We start from the raw sequence: 20,201 nt of genomic DNA on the forward strand, positions 1-20,201 counted from the left end.
GGAAAGACCAACTGAGGAAGCTAGAGGTTATGGAAATGAAGTGCCTGAAACAGATGGTAGCATGCAAACTGTGGGACAGACGAAGAAATGAGGACATCACAGCAAAGTATCTACAATTGCAGAGAAAGTCAAAGAGAACAGAGCACAGTGGTTTAGGCACATGTGCAGAAAAGCAGAAGATAATCTGGTGAAGAAGATTCGGGTTAGACAGGAAGAAGGCAAGAAGAAACAAGGGCATCCAGCTAAAATATGGATGGACTGAGTGAGAGAAGACATGTGACAGTCAGCTATAACTGTTGAAAAAGGCAGGAGAGGGGCATTGAGCTGAGGGAGATGGTGACAGTTGACATGGCACGCCAAACCCATGTAGAAAATGGGAAAAAGGGGGTTGATGATGATGATAATGATGATGAAGCCCTCTCAGGATTTGCCATTTCAGGGATGAGCCCTCCATGCCCCCTGCTGATTGTGTATCACACAATCCACAGGAAAATGTTGCACCCCCCCCAACCCAGAGATCATTGATCTTACACACATGTTGACCATCTGCTTTGTTGACCAAAGTTTGTTGACAGAATAGATGTTGACACTCGTGAGTTTTGACCAACTTAACTGCTCCCATAAATATATATATAAATATATATATGTGTGTGTGTGTGTGTGTGTGTGTGTGTGTGTGTGTGTGTGTGTTTGTGTATGCATACATATATATGGAATACTCCAATCCCATCTATTTCCACTTTGTTGACTGAGAAATTGTAGACACAAAATAGTCAAACAGTGATCCATTAACAGTGGGGTAGGAAGTCTGTCACTATCCACTCTTAAGCAATCTCAGAATTTGCAATGTTTGATGCTTACCGATTGATGGAACAGATTTTGTCTCTTTTTCATTTTATGTCATATAATATGTGATCATGGCAGCTCAGATTCTCCCACCCTTCTTTAAGCAGGAGGGAACTTTTAAACAGTGCATTTTGGCTAAGCTTGTGATGACCTGCTGTCTAATTACCTAATACTTACCTATGACCCTACAGACTGTTGATGGGAAGTCTGTTTTGAGTCAGGTCACCCATCTTTCTAAGAAAATCTGCCTATTGAAAAGTAAATGCATAAATAAATTGCTAGTCGTACCATCTGTTCCTTTCTTGTTTCAATGCCTTGGTAGGGAATTTGATTCATATTAAGTAAGTGCATCCATTATTACCTATTTAATAATAACATTTATGTTTTCATCTTTTCTTAGGTGATCTGGGTTGTAACATGTATTGCATCCATCCTTCTTGGTCTTGATCTGGGACTGCTGGCTGGGATTGGATTTGCACTGATCACTGTTGTTGTCAGAGCACAGTTGTAAGTTAATATATTTATATATGAAGTATAAAAGAATACTGAAGATAATTAATTGGTTGGTTGTTTAGTAAATGTCCAAATCTGCTGTCACAAATTATTTGAGTTGTTGTGATTGTAATACACAGAATGCTATGTGAGGAGTGGCATTTTCAGTTTTTATTTATGCTTTGTATACTTTTAGTTTTTGTTACTACAATATGCAGAAGGGAATACATTGGGCTTTAACTCATTCAGAATGTTTATCTTGTCAAGAGTATAACAGATGCAAAATACTTACACAGTTCTGCAGTACTGGTGCATGCGCATTATATCATATGGCTGAATTATGACTTTGGGAAATAGTCTGGACTTACATTGCCGTCCTTTTGTGTTGTACTTCAGCCCAGAACACTGAGAAATAATCACTGAGAGTGCAATAACCACTGTGAGTATACCACAAGCTTGGGCCTGCTCCAGGATCTTCTTTATGGTGTATTAAGCTCAGTGGGAACAAAATAAGTGCAGGCATAGTAGCAAAGAACAATGGGGCACTGACTACACCCCAGATGACTTATGTCCAATTAGTGGCCCAAGATCTGGTGAAGCTGACTGAGAGTAAATTGGAGTGTGGGGTCAATGCCAGCTTACCCACCTCAGTGGGAGGGCATTGATGGACTCCTAATACAAGAGCTTTACTTGGGGGAAGACCAGGTACTGCATCTCCTGTGCCCTGGGTCTCAGCATGAGCTCATGAAGAGGTGCACATACAATTTAGGAGGGGATATTAAGTATGAAAGCATACACACACACTGGGCCCAGCATAACAAGCACAGTGCCCTGCTTTGCAGTTGGGGGGGGGGGGAGGTGTTAGAAGCATACGAAAAGTCTCCTAATCCCTGCTGAATGATGGCTGTTATCTACCACTCCTGGAGTACTGGGATGCTGGGGGTTTGGAAGGAAAAAATGGGGCAATAAGAAGGGGCTTGATGGTCATAAGAGGCAGGGCCAAAATGAATGATTAAAAATAATTATGTCCATGAAAGGAACTTTTGTTAGTAGGCTGAATCACCACAGACTCTCCATGCACCAAGATAAAAATCTTTTAAGGGATTCAATTACTTGAATATAAGATATTACTAATAATATCCAAAATTCCCCCTAAATAATCTTAAGGCACAAGTAATTCAGAGAACTTTCAAGCTGTTATTCTCTGCTTCAACATTTTGGTCTATTTTTTTTTTTTGCCAAACTGCACAGCTGATCTCCAAACAAATATCCAGCTGTTCTTCCCCATAATTGCTAAAGTGGTCTGTAATATATGACACTGAATCATATGGTAGCTTCTCCTGTGATTAAATTCTTAAGCAAGGCACCAATACATGCGATGGTCATTTTGTATCACAATTCTAGAAATTTTAACAATGTCCTTAATATCTACATTATTTCATCGAATCTCATTCAAAGTAGTCATTGTCTAATTAGATTCTGTTATAGTCTGATATAAATAGTGTATCTCCCAATCCCAATCCCTTTAAGACCCTATTTCCTTTTCTCATAGCTACTCTACTACCCTAAAACTATGAATACCTTAATAAATATCTTTATCTAAGCTGTATAATATCATCCTCTCCATCATGTTATATGCTTCATTAATCACTCTTCCCCTACACTTACTTCTCATCCATATAACTTCATTTTACCTACATGTTAATTGAAGCCCTTTTCATTGTTGTTCCTGAACCCCCAATTATCACTACAGTAAACTCTCAGTTAATTGACACTCATGGGGATTAGTAGATGTGGAATAACTATAGTTTCTGGTTGCTTGAGAGTTACTATTACAAATAGGCCTGACTAATACTATACCCTATACTATTTGTTTGGTTTGACTTGTTCTTAGGTTGGGGAGAAAGGGAATTTATTCCTAGCTTCCTTTTTAAAACTCTAAAACTGTAAGGTATATTTCTGTGGGGGGGTGGGGGGTGTGTGGGGTGGAGAAAGTGCAATACATGAAAATTGTACTGTATTTCTTCAAATTTTTTTCTGGTTGCTTGAGTTATGGTTAACTGAGAATATATTGTAATAAACTCAACCCAGAACTCAACCATAATAACTCCAACCTTATTTCCTACCAATAATGCAGACAATCTTAAACACAATATGCACCACATAATCTACAAGATAAATCTGAAAAACAGTCAACATAAAGTGTTGAGTCCATCATCATCATCATCATCACATTTCCCTGAAGATATGACATAGTGGTAATGTACACCCTAACTCTATCCCACTGCATCATCATTCTCACTCTGTCTCTCCAGCACTACACCCCACTTGATCCTCATCCCTGCATGTAGTACATATTAACATCAGAAACATCTGCAACAAGCTACCAGAATTACATGCCTCATTAACTCTGCATTCACCATATATTGTAGTTGCTAAAGAAACATAACTTAAAAATAAAACCAGAGATAAGAAAATCCTACCTCCTGATTACAATATAGTCAGGATAGACAGAAAACACAAAAGGACTGGTGGTGGTGCTACAATACTATACAAAATATCTACAGCACTCTAAGTCACCTGAAAACCATTCAGTAATGCTGACTGCTCAGGGCTACGCTAAACCTTAATCAGTGCAATTCTGTATATATCACAGCAGCATGTATTCTTCTTGGAAGTAATGTCCATACCAAAGAAGATCCCTCAAGAAGGACTACTTTTAGGTTACTGCACTATTGACTGTCCGTCCACCTCTTCAGACACCCTAATCCATGTCATAAACCTATATGAACTCACCCAATTGATCACCATGCCACTCACTTCAATAGGAGAAAGGGAAAGAGAACCCTAATTGAGTAGATACTTACCTCCATGCCAGACAGTTTCTCCCCTTCAGGTGCCCTCTTTGACTCACTAAGTGACCACCTCCTTATTTTTATCAAAAGAAAGTAAAGTTAATATCTAAAAGTGACAACACTTTTACATAGTATGTAACCACTCAAATTACTGCAAAGATACTTTCATCTCCTGTGTAATTGCAATACCTTAAAATACCTACCCCTAGACGATGCTGTATCACACTTTAGTATTGCATTTCTGAATATCATGACTGAACTAGTTCCAATTAGAAAAAAAGACATGCTAAAGCCACCCCAGCTCCATGGCTGTCCTGTAAAGCAAACACCTCATGGGACAAAGAGACAGAGCCTGGAAAACTTGGAACACTAATAAAACTCAGTCAAACCTACAAAAATTCACATAGCTTAGGAATCAAACCAAATATCAAATTAAACTAGACAAAAAAAACTACTTTACAATCAAGGAAAACAAAAACTACCATGTCCCAAAATATTTTGGTCTACCATAAATCAGCTGCTTAATCCTGGCCTAACTACATAGACTCTCTCTACACTTAAATCTGGACAACTGAACTAACATTACTGATGTCTTTATCTCTAACTTTATTCAGACAATACCCTTACTTAAAAGCTCTTTCCAAAATAGTATCTAGATTTCAACTCAAACTACCAACTTTCCCTTTAATCTCTTTCTCCAGTCAGTTTAAAGCCTATCTCCACAGCACCTGGTGACCTGCCAGGTAAATACCTTAATACAGCAGCTGAGGCTATAGCCTACCCAATATCAAAATGTAAAACAAAATGACCAATGGAATAACACACTAGCTGAAAATAAAAAAAAACTTGTTTTATTACCAAACAAATCGAATAGGTAAGCGCTTTCACTTTTGCTTCATCAGACCATATACACAGACAGAAGAGCAACCTTTAGTTATAGGCACTCCAGTTACTAAGCAACTTAATTGGATTGCCTGTAAGTAAAGGTTGCTCTTCTCACTGTATATATGGTCTGATGAAACAAAAGTGAAAGCGCTTACCTATTTCATTTGTTTGGTAATAAAACAAGTTTTTATCTTCAGCTAGTTTGTTATTCTGTTGGTCGTTTTGTTTTACATTTGGATTTTGCTTTTCCAATGGCATATTTATCCCAGTCTGTGCACATTTCTTCAGTTCCTACCCAATATTAATTCTAATAACCTGTTCTTAGCCTATCTTGTGTCTAAAATGCTATGTTCTCCCCTTATAGGTCCATTACAGTCCTCTCCCCTTAATCTAAAATTCTCAAGGAATGCATACAGAGGCAACTCCTACATTATATTACCCAAAATATTCTCCTCTCTCTATCACAACATGGTTTCCTGCCCTGTCACACCACCTGTACCCCCCCCCAGCTTTACCAACACTGTTAACACAAAAAGAAATGAAGGTAATTTAGTATCAGCTGTTTTTTGACCTTTCGAAAGCTTTTGAAACTGTTTCCTACTCCAATCTCTTACAAAACTCTGTACCCTAGAACCTGATAACAAATCTCTACAATAGATTTGTAAATCTGTGAATCCAAAGCTTATCTAAACAATCCTATCTTGGTTTGTGATTTACTGTGGAGGGACTGGTGAATTTATATATATTTTTTTACAACTATTTTTCATTGTTTGTAGGAAGAAAGGGCTAGAAAGGGCTAGGTTTTAGAGATGCAAGCTATAGCCATCCCAAGGGACCTAGTCAGCTATAAATTCATACAGACTGCAGAGAGGACAATCCAGAGCATATCTAAATAATCCTATCTTGGTTTGTGATTTATTGATCTTTACTATTATAAAGAAGTGCAACTGGGAGCGATAGTGAACTTTTGTCTGACTTTCAGAACTTTTGCAGTCTGAACAACAACTTAACTGTTCTTCCGTTAGTATTTAGTTGTATATTGGTTCAGTGATTTTTGTCATAGAAGTTGATTTAAGTTCTCTGAATTCTGTGGTTACTGATTTTGATTATTCTTTTCCTTTACAATATTTTATTCATTTGAAGCTGAATATGGATTCCTTAAATGAGTATGCAATTAATGATTTGCTAATGCACAAATATCTAGTACTAAATGCTATGCATATTTAAAGGTAACACCTGATAACACTGGTGATCTTTGTTCCTCGTGTCAAAACTTAGATGATTTGCTTACCATTATTAGAAGTAAATCTAGTCTTACTGGTGATGATTGTAATTGTGCAAGTGGCACGGCTTGGAGAATTGCTGTTATATATATTAATGACTGGACTGGTGAGATAAATAATGTTGGGCAAAGAGCAACTAGAACACATTTCGGAAATGATTTGTTCTATTGGCTGTAAAGGTCATTCAACTCCTATGAAACAAGACATCAAGACAACTTTTGAATTCTGGATGCAATTATTCAGCAATGTGAGGATTCAAAGTGTTTAGAAGGAAACAAAGAAAGAAATAAAGGAAGAAGTTCACAACAAATTACAAGGAAGAAAAAGAAACTGATAAATGTCTGTAAAGAAAAAAGAATATGTACTAAAAAGGACACTGCTTTGTTATGTAACACACAGATTACAGGGAATGAAACCTTCAGTCTACAGAAAAAGGCATCATTTTTTCCAAAAGAAAAGGCAGAAATTAGATGCAAGGGGCAAGTGAAAAGGAAGAAATCAAAACTGAATGTGTAAGGATTGAAGAACATTACTGTAAGAAAAAAGAAGAGAAAGACAGATGGTGACTACGTGGCTCAAGCTGTGGATGTACAAAGCCAACTGGCTGAAAATTGTATGCTTGCAAATTTAATATGCAATGAAAACCATTTAATTAATAAGACTAATGGTGATGAAAAGCATTCCTCTGTAACAACTGATAGAGCAAATATTACTATAGCAGAAGTCAAAGATTCTTCAGATCTGGTCAGAAAAGATATTCTTTTAATTGGAGATTCAATTATTAGAGGAACTAATACTTACATTTGCTGAGAAGATAATGGACATCAAATAGTGTTATGCTTGCCAGGAGCAAAAAATAGAAGATGTGAGATAAGCCTTGGAAAGCCTTAATGTAAGGAAGTACAGATCTGCTTTCATTCATGTCAGTACAAGTGATCTCATCTGTAAGGATTCTCTGACTGTTAGTAGGGAACTTACAGCCCTCTTAGATAGTATAGCTTGTACTGGTGTTAGGACGTATTTTTCACAAATCAAATATAGAAAGGATATTAAGGTCATAGTGAATTAAAATATTTTTTGTGTAAATACCTACATTGAAAAAATGTCCCATTTTAACAAATGGAAATGTGTAGAGCATCCAAGCCTAGTTTTGGGCACACATGTGCTCATTCAGGATGGCATGCACTTGTCAAAATCAGGGAAGAGAATTTTTGCAGTAAATATTTTGCAATATTTGACAAACATTAGGCAGGATTTTTGCCGAATCGAAAATTTAGCAGTTCACAGATAGGAACATTTGATGCAGCTCTGATGGTTGTTAATGCTAGGAGCATTAATAATAAAGTTTTTTGTACTGGAAAATGTGCTATATTTCCACAAGATTGATGTTGTTATTGTTTGTGAAACATGGTTAAAGACCACTGATTGGAAACCAGTTCTGTCAGGGTATAAATGTGTTTACTGTAACAGACATTCTAACAAAAGATCAGGTGGAGATGTTATGACAGGGATTAAAGATAGTTATGAGATCTGTGATTATTACATGTTCTGTGATAACACCAATACTACAGATTGTGTAACTGTGACAATAAAAACAACCTTGAAACATATAACAATTGTTGGAGTGTATAGACCACCAAAGTCAAGCACTTATGACCTAGAGGAATTCATACATTTCTTGCATGAAACACAATAGGGAAGAATAATAATGGCTGGGGACTTAAATTTACCAGAAATAGATTAGAATAATATTGATTCAACAACATTAGTAAGGAAATAATTCACAGTGTATGTTCAGGATCGACAGTTGCTTCAGATTGTAAAAAAAAAACCTACCAGGGGACGGAACATACTAGACTTTCTTTGTGTTCCTAAAGAAATTACTATTACGTCAAGTCAAGTTTTACCAATGCTGATGTGCAGTGACAATGGGGTTACAAATGTTAATTTGTTGCTAGATAATTCTGACAAACTGAAATCTAAAAAAAATGCACATAAGTAGCAAAACTGTCAGTATGTTAAACTAACTGGAGTGATGTGTTCAGTGGAAAAACTGCAGATGGAAGTGGAAAGTTTTGAAAGACAAATTGTTTGAGTGCAAAAAAATAAAAAAAAATGTTTAACATCAGGATACAATATCAGGGGAATATATTTCCATAAGAACAAGATACCCGATTAAGACGAGAGAGGTCGAACTACAACTTTAAAAACTGAAATAGACAAGCTGGACAAACAAATTAAGAATAGTGTCAGACAAGATCAAGAAAAATATGAAGAAAATTTATATAAAGAAATTGAGCATAGTAGGAAACATTTTTATAGATACGTAAGATGTGGAAGGAGTAAAGACATGCAAACTGATAAACTATGCATAGATTCTAAAATTTATTCTCAGACACAACAGATTATAGATATATTTACAAAATCTTATACAAAACAGTTTGGATCCACAAAGGGGGTGAGAAGTTGTCCTAGTGACATCCAGGTAACTTCAGAAACTGGAATTAAATTAGATTATATTGGAAAAGAACTATGCAAACTGGTTCCAAACAAAGCACAGGGAAGAGATGGAATTAGTAACAATGACCTGAGAACAGTTCAGCAATAACTTACAGTCCCATTATATCTATTATTTACCAGGTCATATAAATATGGGGAGATTCCTCAAGATTGGAGATATGCACTTATTAAACTTGTCTTTAAGGGAAAGGGGGTAGGACAAACCTAGAGTCATAAAGACCCTTAAGTGTATGTTTGTGTTGTAGAAAAATAATGGAGAAGGTAATATTGGATAAGTTATTGTCAGAATTAGATAGGGTGGGACTTGAAACTCTATATCAGCATACATATGTTGAAAATAGATCTATTACCACCTGTAACATGACGTTCTGTACCAATATAATAGCCGCTATGAAAGAAAATCTGTGCTGTGATGTAATTTATATCAGTGTATTTCATCCGCCAGTCTGGCAGAAATTTCCTGCAGGTTCATGAAAGACTAGGGCCCACTGGCTGGGAGGGGGTCCCTGCTAGCTGCAAGGGGGGGCCTCTGGCCAGGAGACTTATTTTTTAATTTAAAAAAAAAAAAAGTTGGAGTGCAAAAAATCAGGTGGAGTTGTTATGATACTTGAGTATGGAATAACAATATGGAAACTTTATAAGAAAACAAGCATGAGTAAACTGGAAAGAGTACAGTGGAAATATATGAAGGGCATCCAGGGATGTAAAAATTTAAGTTATTATGAAAGACTAAAATATTTGAACTTGTACAATGTCTTTTATAGATATATAAGAGGATATCTTATTCAGATACATAGGGCATTTAGAGACAACTATCTCTGGGAATGTTTGGGGTTGTATTCATTATGAAGAGAGGTTTATGACATTCTGCTTCAAAGTAGAAGGCCCAATGGTATCCTCATCAACTTTATACCTATATCAGTAAGCATTCACTAGCTAAATTACTTAAAATCTGTACAGTCACAGTTGTTCACCTAAATCAGATATGAAACTATTATATTCCTGGTGTTGCTTTCATTAAAGGATGCACAATAGATGAAAATTTGATAAAGCTTACAGACTCAGTTGCATTCAGGCTAAACTCTGAAAATTTCAAAGGAGTCATTTTAGATACCGCTAAGGCACTGGAGTCTGTCTCCTCTCATTCAACCAGAAGTAACCCTGCCATAAAGCAAAGCATCTATGTCTAGTGACTGGTCACACTGCATGGATGGCAAGCCTCACTGAATGCATGTCCACAGTTAGTTGTGATAAAGCCCTCATCCACTTTAAAAGCATTAATCTAGAAACCTCACAAAGGACCAGTTGCTTAACCTCCACTTTTCTTGCTTTTCATGAGTGATATGCTAGAACAGTGGTTCCGAAACTTTGCAAGCTGGAGGACCCCTTTTATAAAAGAAAAAATTTTGACGGACCCCTATCGGCGGTGGTACACATAAGTTACATTTGGATCAACCCCCCAATCACCCCACCACCACCCCACAGCCATTTCAATGTCCCATTACTTTGGCTAATTCTCCCCATTTGCCATAAACACTGTTCAAAATTCTCAGTGTGCATACTATTTTCTACTTCTACAATGATTACAGATGTTTGGAGTTAATTTCAAACTTGTATTTCAAATTTTATAGCACAAACACTGATGGACATTTGCAAAACTTAACAGACATTTGCTAAATCTAAACAAATATATATGAAGAACTGCTGCAACAAAACAAAGACTCCGTTCGGAAAAAGGAGCCAAAATATCAATAGTAGATCCAAACTGGAGTCACCACACGGAAAAGTCAGGTAAAAACGTTCTTTATTTTTCCATAAAACCACACAAGCGCTTTCACGTAGATGTACTACGCTTCATCAGGTGTAAATAATAAATACAAATGAACTGTTTTTATACATAGCTTTTCAGCGGGAAAATCAAGAATTCAAGTTTCAATTAACAACTAATTAATGCAGTTAGTATTGTAGTTAAAACGGCGATAACCCAGGTTTAAAAAGGTCATAAATGTTATATCTCAAAATTCATTAGCAGCAAAATTTTCAATAATCTTCAAGTGTATTGTATTGAATAGATAGCACACGACTAAGGCATAATAAAAAACATTATAACACTAAGCCAATTTTATTTAAATAAATTAAAAACATTCAATACTAGCTTGCGATTTACCAGGCACATGTTCAGGATATAACAGATCTCCTTATTTGTTTAGCCCAGAGTTATTACATCCAACTAATCAGGATATCAGCTGATGTCATTCAAAAAGTAGCACAAAACGAGTTTTTTTTTATTATGCCTTAGTCGTGTGCTATCTATTCAATACAATACACTTGAAGATTATTGAAAATTTTGCTGCTAATGAATTTTGAGATATAACATTTATGACCTTTTTAAACCTGGGTTATCGCCGTTTTAACTACAATACTAACTGCATTAATTAGTTGTTAATTGAAACTTGAATTCTTGATTTTCCCGCTGAAAAGCTATGTATAAAAACAGTTCATTTGTATTTATTATTTACACCTGATGAAGCGTAGTACATCTACGTGAAAGCGCTTGTGTGGTTTTATGGAAAAATAAAGAACGTTTTTACCTGACTTTTCCATGTGGTGACTCCAGTTTGGATCTACTATTGATAAATCTAAACAAAGCAATATAGTCTCAATGAAAACAGACTTAACATTACAACTTCTCTGCCTTTGAAACTCACATTCACTGAAACAGCATTGAAAACCACATTCAAAGAAAATACATCTGGCCAGTGGCGGATTAAGTTTACCTTCGGGCTGTTTTCAAAGCATAGGTCCCTTGCGAACAGTTTTAGGAGCATGCAAAAGTTCTTTGATTCACCTTCCTGATTGTATAATTAAATTTTAATACACAATAATTAAATTATATCCCTTGTATAATACAGCACCACTTGGTAGTACGTGTTTTAAATGTATAGTTCTGCACATTTTTCTAGTAAGCAGTGAAAAAACATATGAACCAATAATGACAAAACTGCCCAATTGAGAACATTTCAACCATAAAGGGCCACTCAGACTTCTGTCATTACAATCCACCAATATTAGTCAATATCCACAATCTCTGCAGAAGTAAGTCATCTGAATAATTCCTCCTTAAAGAGATCTGTAACTAATGAAAAGGTTGCTGCTAGCAAACAACTTTATTTCAGTGTTTCATCTACAAATTCAATGCCTGCTGCCCATTAAGAATAAATTGCCTACTTATAAAAATGGTAAGCTGGTAGTATTGCATGGATGGCAAACTGAAAACAGGTTCATAGTTACTAGGCATCTCATCCAAAAGAGGATGTATTCAGGACTTCAGTACCCACCCCCCAAAAATGCAAAACAGTATCAACAACCCATTTATATGCTGCGGGAGTAGAACCCACAGCCTTCTGCATTAAAATGCAAGCATGCTACCTGTTGTGCTACTAACACAGCTTTAAAAAATTGCACCACAATAGTGATACTATTTGCTAACTAGCTAAACAAAACAGTTGCACATTGTAAACAGACTTAGCATGAGCAGCAGTAAACGTCTCTTCCCTTGAAGCTCACAATTCCTTGAAAATGCACTTGAAACTAAATTTCTTGAAAAATGCACCTGCCATAATGGGGGGACAGAAAGCCAAAACTAAGGACACATTTTAATTTTTGGTCTTTTAAACTTAGAAAGTTAATAGAGCAACAAGTTTTACATTAGTACAAATTTTCTGAAGGCTATGAAGTCTGATGCTCAAATGTCTGCCATTATTTTCTGACTTCAGTCATCAATGATTTGCCAGGGGTTTTCCAGAAAAACACAATTTTATTAGAAACAGACTGAAAATATGAGGCAAAAATATGGACATACTGCAAAAACCTGGAAAGCTGAAGCGTATGCTGCTAAAGGGTATGCTGCCTACCTCTTACACACACCTCTTTCCCTCTTAAAGACACACACACACACGCACACACACACACACACACACACACACACACACACACACACACACACACACACAGACACACACACACACCTACCTGCCTCCCTCTTACACACACACACACACACACACACACACACACACACACACACACACACACACACACACACACACACACACACACACACACACACACACAAAATACCTCTCAACCTCTTCAATGCAAGAAATATGGACAAACCCTGTCATAACGCATACCCATACAGCGACCAACATAAATAAGGGACCTGTCTTACTTGGAGGGAACAGAGCAGTTGTTTAAATTTCCCTCCAAGTTCTAACTGCTGGCAGAAAACACAGGGCAAGTAAGCAGCTGTTCAGCATCAGCTGCAAACACGGAAGTTGTTCCTTCTTCTTCTTCTCTAAGAACTCAGGGCAAGCAGCTACTTAGCCATTGCTCAGCTGCAAGCAGGGACGTTTCTTTCTTGTTTTTCTTTTTTTAAATAAATTCTGGATGAGCGGCGCAACTTTTCTTTCTCCACAGCGTAGGGTCATGGATGATGCCCGAAAGCCAGGTGGGTGCAAGTGAGCTCGCGGACCCCTTGAGTTTATCGTACAGACCCCCAGGGGTCCACAGACCCCAGTTTCGGAAACACTGTGCTAGAAAAATCTGACAAGGCTGACCTAATGCAATATGCAGACAATGCATCATACTGTTCTTCACCTTAAAACTGATGGACAGGCAGTCCGTATTCTCATTGCCCCGTCTCTAATGCTGGTATTTGTTTTTGTCTGAAAGGGGTTTCTTTGAACAGCAGCAAAACAAAAATAATCATGCTTGAAAATCTATCATTAGGCAGAGGAAATTATTCAAAACTACAGCCTTTTGATATGTTCAGATTGGAAACGGTATTCACAATGTATTTAACATGCCACTTAAAACAAGCACCCACATTCTTCAAACATGTTTTGCAGGAAGCAAAAATGGTTCATCATAAACTTGAGCTTCAACATTTGATTAATCGTAGCCTTGATGAACAACTCAATTGTGGATGTTAGAGTGACCCTTATTATCCATCTTTTAATCATTGATAGGTTTTGAAACAAGTCCGAACTTCCAATAGTACAAATAATTTGCTTTCATATTGCCATATTTGCTATAGGATTGCCACAAAAGGCACACCAGTGTCAAACACAAAGAGTTATAATCAAATAGCTATAATTGTATGACTAAACTTCTTTCAAACAGGGATGTCCCACAGACTTTTCTGTCATTAGTAATGCCAGCAGATAATTTCGATCATAAACTTCTACCACTCCCCCAGTAAAAAATGTCCACTGTAGCACTGCTCCATACACCACCCTCCAAGCTTACAATAGGATGCAAGGCCTTTATAGTTGGTGCACCACAGTTTACTACAGCAACACGTACTTCTTCATATAAAACAACTTAGCCACACTCAGCTAGTTTCAAAGCTGAACATATAATACAACAGAGAAGATGCCACTGTAAAGGAATCAGCTACTCTACATATTTTCTCTTGCATTCGGCTAGCTTAAGAATTCATCTTGATAGTTAGCTTCCTCTAAACCCCCCCCCCCAACTCATTTTACTGAAAGCACATTAATAGTAGGCATCATGACAACCTAGTGCCATGCAAAATGCACACTAAAAGCCTACAAGTAGGGCATATTCATGAATCATTCTGGTAACATGAGTGTAGGCACTGTTCCCCAGAATATTTCAATATAACACCATCAGTTAGAATTACCCTATCAACTAAAATATATACAGCTTCTTACCACCCATAAAATTATCTAGAATCCATCTGCTTGTCCAACAATAAATTACAGTCTCCACAACTATTTTCCCGGTTGGTCATTATGATTCAGTGACCAAAAATTCCTGTCTGTTCACGAACCTATCAAATCTACTGGACATTGTCTGTACTTGTATCATGTTGTTAAGGCCTAGGATTACATACCTGTATCCATCAGGTCAATAACCTCGCTCCCATCCTTCAAAACCACTCTGAAAGACTTCCTAGCTAAAAACTGGCTCTGTTTTTGCTCAACACCAGGATAAACTATATCCTTGAATGTGAACTAATACCTATTCATACCTTATACCTCCTTACTATCCCTTCTTCACTCACTTCCTTACTTTTATCAATTTCTCTCCCCTGGCTTTCTTTCTAAATATACCATAAGCCTGCTTTTCTTTCACTTCATATTGCAATTCCTGTTTGTATTTATACTAATTTACCTTTAATTTCTCTATAAACTGGTTAAAATTTCTAAACTGTATTTTTTTTTGTATTACTTTTAAAGATTGTAAAATTATTGTTCTTAAAATGTTTTGTAATACTTTGGAGTTTTTCTCCCTGGGCCTGCACTGAAAATGGGCTCCTACCCATTCAGACTTTCCTGGTAATTAAGTATCAACAAACAAACAAATACATAAATAAATAAATTGGCCCTATATTAGAAAGCAGGAACCCCCACACTTTACAGTTTGATGTATAAAGTCAAGGAAGTGAATAAAGGGATGCTGGATAGTAATTATTTTTCAGCCTTCTCCATGTTACACTATACTTATACTGCTTGTGTATACACAGCCATAGGAAGAGCAGGGTGGTTGGGCCACCTGTTCCGGGTACCAATTAGCTTTTTCTTTCAGCCTTTCTGCTTGTGCCTGCTTTCCACTCTCTTACTACATTAAAGAACAAAAATCTTCTCATCCTTACACACTGTAGCACCACATTGGATTTGCAGTAGGAAACCCCACCAAAGATGCACCCAGTTATTTCCAATTCAACCTTGATCGACAAATGCACACATTCCTGAGCTAAATAGCATAATGTCTGCATTGCTTTTGCAATGTAACATTTTAAAGAACATTCATTCCAACTGAAATGTAATGTGATTGACACTGCATATCTTAGCTCAAAAAATAGTGTCTAATTAATGTAGGGTATGCATGGAAATATTTTTCAGTACAGTTCCACAACTGGTCATCTACATCTGTTTTAACCTGTAACGTGGCTGCCACCCCCCGCAACACATCACTATTTTATTTTGCAGTCTGTAAATAATTTCACAATTTAATTAATTTTACAAATAGCAAAGGTTTAAGGGAGGGACAGTAGCTCTCTTACATGCTATAACAGCACCTGTATATTACACACCAGTTGTGCAGGCTTTTACTTTTCTCAGCAAGCAAATGGTACTACTGCCCTCCTAACCCCCCCCCCCAATGTAGTTTCCGTTCCCAGTTTGAAAACGATTTCAGGATGCAATTAATTTTATAGCAGTGAATGATTAAGGAAGATGGCAGTTACTTATGTAGTTCATAACTTGGGGGGGGGGCAGAATGTTATAAAGTGGGTGTTGTTTATTACATGTTGCATTTATTATCTTATCTTATTTCTGGGGGAGATGCAGTACAGTATGTGCAAAAACATCATAATAGAACAAAGACTAATGTATTAATTTAGGCACATAATGTGCTACACAAGGCTCGCTTACAATTCATTGGATGCCTATACAACTCTTTTCAGTGGAACTGCAGTAACATTACCATCAAGTATTCAGCTCCTTGCAGTGCCCCCTGATGGAAATTATTATAGAAATAAGGGATGTCCAGAAGTGGGTTAGTTGAGCTCTGTACCTGCACACTGCCTTTGTGATGCAAAGGGGGTACACTGGCTGATGCCTTAATGCAGCCTGCCTATCACAGATGTACTACCAGCAGCAACTTGCCACACCCCCTTCCCAAAACATATGTATGACCTATAGAGCACTGCTTGCAATGAAACCACTTGTATCTGATGGTGCTTGCAGTTTATTCAAATGTATAGTATCGTAGTATCTTAATCTTTCATAACCAGGAGCTCTTCGGTTTCAACAAGCTAAGAGGATTGAACAGGTGGCTGGAACTGGCATGGAGCTAGGATGGGACTGGTAAGGGGCTAAGGATAGGGAAGGTGGGTCCAAAATGCGTGTGCCATCCTGAGCACTAGATGTCCTTGCTACAGTTATGGGTGTATGCATGGTGACGTTCACAGTTACCATACAGCAGTATGATACCCTCCTTTCTCCTGTTCAGAACTGATGCCCTTTTAAGCTAACAAGACTGAGTAGCCAATTTCTTGGTACAATCTACAGATAAACTCTAGTTATTTAACTTGGCAAAGAAGATAAAAATCTGATGAGTCTGTCAGTTAGACTTGCTGAGAAGAGCTATGTATTGCACTCAACTGAAAAATATTCTAGGGAGGTCAGTATTTCAGGGCTGTAGGCCAATTAGCTAGGGGATGCTAGAATTTAGAGGTTGTACTCAAGGGTATAACCCGAATTTGTAATTATATTAGTGCAAACTAAGTAGCACTGCAAGTTTTATTTGATTACATATTGAAGAATGTTTTCATTTTATTCTAGCCCTACAACTGCAACTCTTGGCAGTGCTCCTTCAACTGATGTGTACAAAAACATCAAACGGTACAAAACTGTAAGAACCGTTTTTTTCAAAAAGTGTTGAATTATTTAACAAAATTAAACATGGCTGTTTCCAACTATTTTATTTCTCTTTCAGGTTTTGGAACCAGAAGGAATTAAAATTTTCAGGTTTTCATGTCCAATGTTCTTTGGTAATATTGACTTCTTTAAAGATAAACTGAAAAAAGCTGTAAGTTTCTTTTCATGTTTTACTTTTTAACTTTCCAAAGCTTTATTAAAGGATACCTTATCTAAGCAAAGTTTACTTCTTTTCAGGTGGGTTTTGATGCAGTCAGAGTATATAACAAAAGGACAAAGGCACTAAGGAAGATAAAAAAATTGATTAAAAAAGGACAACTAAGAACAACCAAGGTATACAGGTTTAGCTTTTCTTAAACATGTCTTATTAAGATAGTCATGAGTCATAATATTGAAAATGTGATATGGCTTCAAGAATAGACTCATATGAAATGTCAATATACAAGTGACAACAAACTCAGTCATGCAGCATAAAAATAGGATTTTTTTCAAGGGCAGGGGAGGTATCCTGCCACCCACCTTCAGCATCCAGCTCTCCCTTATTTATTTATTTATTTATTTATTTATTTATTTTGGATCTGAGTCCTTTGCTGACCATGATGCTCATTAATCCTTTTTATTCAATGGACTTGTTTGTTCACAGGGGGCAAGAGCCCCATGGCATGTCCATTTCCTGAGTTAAGTAGACTGGAGTGGAAGCCATTATCTACAGATTGTTTTTTTCTTTTCTCTCTTTTTTTTGCATCAAACCCTACTTCTTGTGCATGCTCATTGGTGTCTAAACAATGATTTGCAATTTATTTCAGGCTTTTGCAAGTGACATGGTCAACTGTACATTCCTTCTTGAACACAACCATCTCCATGTGATCCCTTCTCTACAGTGGGAATTCTACCATAGGAAGTATGACATGAACACATGCTTCTATTCCCCCTGAGGTGGCAGTGCTGACCAATGCACCAGTATACCATCATGCATTGCAAATAACTCTTTGTGCACCAATGAGTATGCACTAGGTTGAAGGGCAGAAGTTGTACTAAAGAAAAATAATGCTATGTTTTTCCTCCTTCCTTTAGTTGATTTCTAATATTCTTACTTGGTCAGATATTAAATACTTTACTATTCCTGCCTTCTTTATTCATTTTAGGTTTTAAAATGTTGTAATACATTTTTTTACTGTAATCCATCACATTTCTCATTTAAACCTTTTATATCTAACTGTGATTTGAACATTGATAATTTTCCATAAAAGTTAGGTGATAGGCAAGAAAAAATATTTTTTTTCTAACTATGTTTACTTGTGCATTTAGAATGGGGTCCTTGCTGAAGTGGGCATTGATAATGAAGGATATGAAACCGAGGAAGATATTGAGGAGTCTGAAGAGAACAGGGTCCCAACCAAAGAAGTGGAGGTCCAAGTTGACTGGAATTCTAACATCCCTGTCAAAGTGGCTGTACCTCAGGTCACCATCCACAGTCTCATTTTTGATTTTTCAGCGGTGTCATTTATGGATGTTGTTGCAGTCAGGTCACTGCAAGTGGTAAGTGTTTTTTAATGTGTTTGATGTAACTTATTTCTAAAAGAAAATGTATTAGTTTGAGGTAGTGTTAAAATGGAAATAACCAGCACTGCATTATCTCTATATCTATATTTATATCTATATTTATTTATATATTTTATGTACAAATCTCCATTCATGTACAGTCATAAAGTTTCCTGTTGGTGCAAGTCTTGCTATGCACAATGCTATGAAAAAAGAATGAATAGTGTAATGATGCTAAGAGGAAAAGCATTTTTTTGGAAATGCTGTATGTTGTTAGAATTGTACAAATTGAGAGCTGGTATGAATGGATAAAGCCTTAACTGCATTGCCAGCAACTAATCTTGGCTTAAGTACTGGAAGAGTGAGTCTCAGGGAAGTAGCATGCCAACTTACCCATCTCCAGAACAAGAAACTTCCTCTATCTGTAAAGAAAGGCACAACACCAGGCCTTTCTGATATATTCTCCTCTTGCATAGCAAGTTGGGTTAGCACTCTAATATTAGCAGGTTTCTGGCGTCACCAGTTTTGTATGGCAAGCTGGATGCCTGGTTAGGGCAGTAGAGAGGGAGGACACTGGTGTAAAGCTGACAAATGGTGCCATGGACACCACAGAAATAAATAATTAAATGATTCCAGAGATTGGAAGCACTGATAACTCAGAGTTACTCATCTGTGATGTCCATGCTTATCCAGATATCTTTAAACCATTAGTGATCTGGAAGGATAATCTTTTGCAGGCTTAATATTACAGATTTCTGGACTGAATGCCACGAAAGACTGATGACTGTGTTTGTGAGGGCAAATGCAACAAAGGAGTATATCTCTTTGATTTTACCTTCATAGGTACAGGCGAACCAAAAAAAAAAAAAAAGGAAAGCGTCCACAATTAGAGAACATGTTAAATGTTGGGCACTGGTAGCTCAAATGATATGTGAACCCCCAAACCAGGCTACAGGCTCCACAAAGGACAATAAAGATCCATCCAAGATACAAAATTAAAGTTATTTATTGTATTTAGTGCTTTTGTCCACTAATCCCGTGGACTTCATCATAATCAAATGTCACATTGTGTTAAAAACATATATATATATATATATATATATATATATATATATATATATATATATATATATATATAGGAAATACAATTCAAAAAGGCGTGTCTACATAACAGTGATTGACACTCCATGATTCATTAATTAAAAGGGTAACATACTACAACATTGTGTATTACTTAAAAAACAAAATACTGTATGGATACAGTTAAAGATATATAACATAAATAACGTATACAATAATGTTGCCAT

At 36.7% G+C, this 20,201-nt stretch overlaps 1 protein-coding gene across 2 annotated transcripts in view; it reads left to right on the top strand.

Moving 5' to 3' along the window:
• SLC26A4 (solute carrier family 26 member 4) overlaps positions 1-20,201 on the top strand; it is a 401,657-nt gene that overhangs the window by 278,144 nt on the left and 103,312 nt on the right. For both annotated transcript variants that reach the window (XM_044088553.1, XM_044088554.1), the window contains exons 13-17: positions 1,247-1,353; positions 17,257-17,326; positions 17,411-17,503; positions 17,590-17,685; positions 18,661-18,891. In XM_044088553.1, coding sequence (XP_043944488.1) covers positions 1,247-1,353; positions 17,257-17,326; positions 17,411-17,503; positions 17,590-17,685; positions 18,661-18,891 — 597 coding nt within the window. The remainder of the gene's footprint in view (positions 1-1,246; positions 1,354-17,256; positions 17,327-17,410; positions 17,504-17,589; positions 17,686-18,660; positions 18,892-20,201) is intronic.

The sequence above is a fragment of the Protopterus annectens genome, chromosome 11.part0 (assembly GCF_019279795.1).
Source record: "Protopterus annectens isolate FY-2018-M chromosome 11.part0, PAN1.0, whole genome shotgun sequence".
In the NCBI taxonomy this organism is placed as follows: domain Eukaryota; kingdom Metazoa; phylum Chordata; order Ceratodontiformes; family Protopteridae; genus Protopterus; species Protopterus annectens.